The following is a 3,833-nucleotide window of genomic DNA, read 5'->3' on the forward strand; positions in this document are numbered from 1 at the left end:
TTTTCTTTTGTACTGAAGAAAATGGCGGATTACATCGCTGATAAACAAATTTGAGAAATTATTTTCGAAGTAAAAATATAGTTTTCTTTCAAAGATTCGAAACCTGAAACCTCAGAGACTAGCAATCAGACACTCTAATCACTTATTTAATAAGACCCTTGTACGTGCTTTTCTTTGTACATGTATTTAACCACGTTAAAATCATACATTATACGAAATATATTTACGTTAAAGTAATGATTTATTCAACTGCTTCATGAAAAATTCAAATTGTTAATGATTTTACATTATAATTACTTTTAAAGCGATAATTACATCACTTTTACTACGAAATATTATCAATTATTTTAATCTTTATACTCAGAGCTTTTTTTAAAAATAGTAGGCTACTTTATTAACTATATACATGTACGTCATCGCGAAAATTCAGAAAATTAATAATTTTCAATATTGTAAATATAATTAAAATAAGAATTATGTCAGTTTTACCCAGCAAATATTATAAATTATTTTATTCCTTATATTTCTTAATTTCTACTGTCGAAATAATTTAGCGATCGTATGAATCCTTGCCAAATTTATAATTTTCTCTGTTTAATCATCTTTTTGACTAACAAGCAGAGTGCAAGTCCTTCGGGTCATCGATTTAGTTGGGACTTTGCAGGTTTGTAGATTTTGTCATGCAGTTCATTATAATCGCAACTACTCAATAGTTTTTGAGATATTTACGATTAAAGTTTTATTACATTTTTAACTACAGATTTATTTCCAACAGTTTTCAAGTGGAGTTGTGGCCTAACGGCGACATTCGAGAATTCGAATTCCCGTCCATAGTTGGTAGTTTTTTCTAAATCTATTTTTTATTTTGTATTCATTTTTCGCCTATGAAAACATTGTAAATAAACAATTGTAACTAAGATTTCTTAATAAAAAAAATTTATTTTTTACGCTTTCTTATGCTAGTATATATTTATTACAAAATAATAAGAATACTATGCAAGAAAAATAGTTTTCTATAGCAATCTTATTTATTACAGAAAGAACACGACAATATAAATAATTATTAGATGCAGGAAATACAAAACCTATCGCTCATGTAAGTATTAATTATTAAATTAAACATTGTATAAGAATGTTGCCTATAATTCCAGCTCGGAAAACTATTGGAAGTAAATCAATAGTTAAAAATGTGATAAAACTTTAATCATAAATATTTCAAAAACTACGTAGTAGTTGCAGCTATAATGATATATTTTCTTGAACTGCATGACGAAATCTACAAACCAGCAAAGTTTCAACTAAATCGATGATCCGAAGGACTTGCACTCTCCTCGTAAGTTCTGTTATCTTTCGTGGATATCACTAATAATTCGATGTATCTCAACAGATGGCGAAATAATCGAGCCTATGACACATCACTTCTGTCCATGTTTGTTTATTATTCGCATCTTTGTACTTCTTTTCGTTCATTTTCATTTATAAAGTATTGTGTTGTTTCATAATATAATCGGAAAAGTCTGATCCCAATAACTACCTCGTGTAACAGTATTTATAACAGTATTCATCGTGAAAAGATTCTATCGCGTTAATAACCCTTTTCGTAGTATCGCTTTTTGTCTCGTATTCCTAGGTACAAATATCTAGTGACTTTCTTCACCCCACTCTCCAGCGGGAAATTGACAGCACTTTCAAACAGACAGTAAGCATTTAATAATATTACACTGTTCAACGCGAAAATTTTTTTCCAATATCCATTAAATGATCCTTGTATTGTTTCTTAACCTAACTACGTATTTACAAGTCGAACATTTTTCATTGTTCCAAGTTTAACAAGAATAAAGTATTGCGTGAAAATTATAATTATTATTATGGATATTAGATGATAATAGAGGGGTCGAATACGCATAGCTATGGCACTGTCGAGCCAGACCAGGCAAACAATGGCCGCATGGCGGCAAAATACCAAACACGTGTTCATGATAGACATTTTCTCGATCTGTGAAGAATAAAAACCACTTCGACACTTTAAATAGTTGGATTTTCCATTAAAAATGTATACAAAATCGAATACCGTATAGAAAATTTGTGATAAACAAACACTTTGTAAAAATTATATAGTATTTAAAAACTATAACTACATCGATACTTTTTTGAACTTCGAACGCTGTTGTAACTATTTAAAACTATAAAATATTATAACTATAATCACTGCTACATTCAAGAATCCCTCCTCTATCTTCTAAGTCAAATAACACTATCTATCGTTTTTAATTATTACGTAATATTTCATTTTTCGAACATTTCTACGAAAATTGGAATTTTCAGAATACCAAGGATGATGCTATTATAACATTTAAGAAGAGAAACTCTACAAGTATCGCCCAGTAGGTATTGCAAAATTGAGAAATAAAATACACATCTGTTGGACAGTGTTACATATTTAAATCACTGTTTCTATATATTCTTGTGCAATACACTCGACATTTTAGATGGAGATCTGCATCGACTCCCTAGAATCAGCAAGAAACGCTATCGAGGGTGGTGCAACGAGGCTTGAAATTTGTTCTCTCCTCTCCGAGGGTGGTTTAACACCCACTGCTGGATTTTTAAACAAAATTAAAAGCTTCTCGTCTATCCCGCTCTTCGCTATGCTTCGAGTACGTCCTGGAAACTTCGTGTACACGAGGGAAGAGATGGAAGTCATGCTACAAGATTTAAAAGTATTAAAAGATTACGGTGCTGATGGCTTCGTCTTTGGTGCATTGACGACAGACGACGAAATTGACGTGGAATTTTGTAAAGACATTCTTTCTGCTGCTCGACCATTGCCAGTAACCTTTCACCGCGCTTTCGACCAGGTCAACGACCCCGTAAAGTCTCTACAAATTTTAATAAATCTTGGTTTTGAGAGAATTCTCACTTCCGGCCAAAGAGATACCGCAGATGAAGGATTGGAATTGATACAGACGCTCATTCAAGAGGCTCAGGACAAAATCATAGTGATGCCAGGTTCTGGTATCACTAAAGAGAATATTTCGAAAATAAAGAGGGAGACTGGAGCAAAAGAGTTCCACGCGTCAGCTAAGAAAAAGCTAATGACTGCATATGGTACGAAAAAAGTCGAAATTGGTGACAGTAAACCAATTATTGGGATAAATTCTACGTACATCATGGTGACTGACAGAGATTTGGTACAAGAAATGGTTCAAATCGTGTTAAATAACGCACAATGATCATAGTGATAAGATACTCGCTCTTAAATTGGAGAATTTCCTTGGACTCGCGAACCTGTTTCTTTAATAACAGGTTTAAGAATTCTTGACAAAAAAACAGCGATAAGTAACGGACTATAATGTCCGATTATTCATTGGTCGGTGCTAAATGATCATTTGACATTCTACTTTTTCTGACTAGCAGCTATTTAAAATCTTTTCTCTTTCTCATTTTTTATCGAAGGAATGGTTCTCGATAAAAATAGGAGAAGTATTATCATGATTGGAAATAAAATTCAACGTTAACTGTGTCTCTTCGATAGTTCATAGATCGTACCATGTTTGGAACAAGTTTGATATTAAGATTTGTGCAGTCATTTACTGATATTCTTATGCAAAGAAACTTGCTGCAGAAAAAGAGAGAAAAAGTAGCTACAAAAAATGTACAAAAAGACACGGCACGAGTCTAATGACGCAAAATGCAGATAAATACTTTAATTTTATTTTTGTTTTTAACAGAAAACTACGATTAGAAGCGAACTACGATTAGTCTATTATAAGAAGCTGCAAACATAAACTGTGATTACTGATAATCACAATTTTGATAAACATACAATTTTT

At 32.0% G+C, this 3,833-nt stretch overlaps 1 protein-coding gene across 1 annotated transcript; it reads left to right on the forward strand.

The window, feature by feature from the left end:
- The first annotated feature begins 1,454 nt into the window (after positions 1-1,454).
- LOC108552846 (copper homeostasis protein cutC homolog) lies at positions 1,455-3,453 on the forward strand. Its single transcript, XM_017907522.1, has 3 exons — positions 1,455-1,699; positions 2,326-2,384; positions 2,490-3,453. The coding sequence occupies exon 3, from the start codon at positions 2,490-2,492 to the stop codon at positions 3,231-3,233; it is 744 nt and encodes a 247-aa protein (XP_017763011.1). The 5' UTR covers positions 1,455-1,699; positions 2,326-2,384; the 3' UTR covers positions 3,234-3,453.
- The last annotated feature ends 380 nt before the right edge of the window (positions 3,454-3,833 follow it).

The sequence above is a fragment of the Eufriesea mexicana genome, unplaced genomic scaffold (genome assembly GCF_001483705.2).
Source record: "Eufriesea mexicana isolate 0111107269 unplaced genomic scaffold, ASM148370v2 scaffold8199, whole genome shotgun sequence".
In the NCBI taxonomy this organism is placed as follows: Eukaryota; Metazoa; Arthropoda; class Insecta; order Hymenoptera; family Apidae; genus Eufriesea; species Eufriesea mexicana.

What these genes read in the sequence shown, in the direction of transcription:
- LOC108552846 (XM_017907522.1), top strand. Translation starts at nt 2,490, where the DNA reads ATGGAGATCTGCATCGACTCCCTAGAATCAGCAAGAAACGCTATCGAG.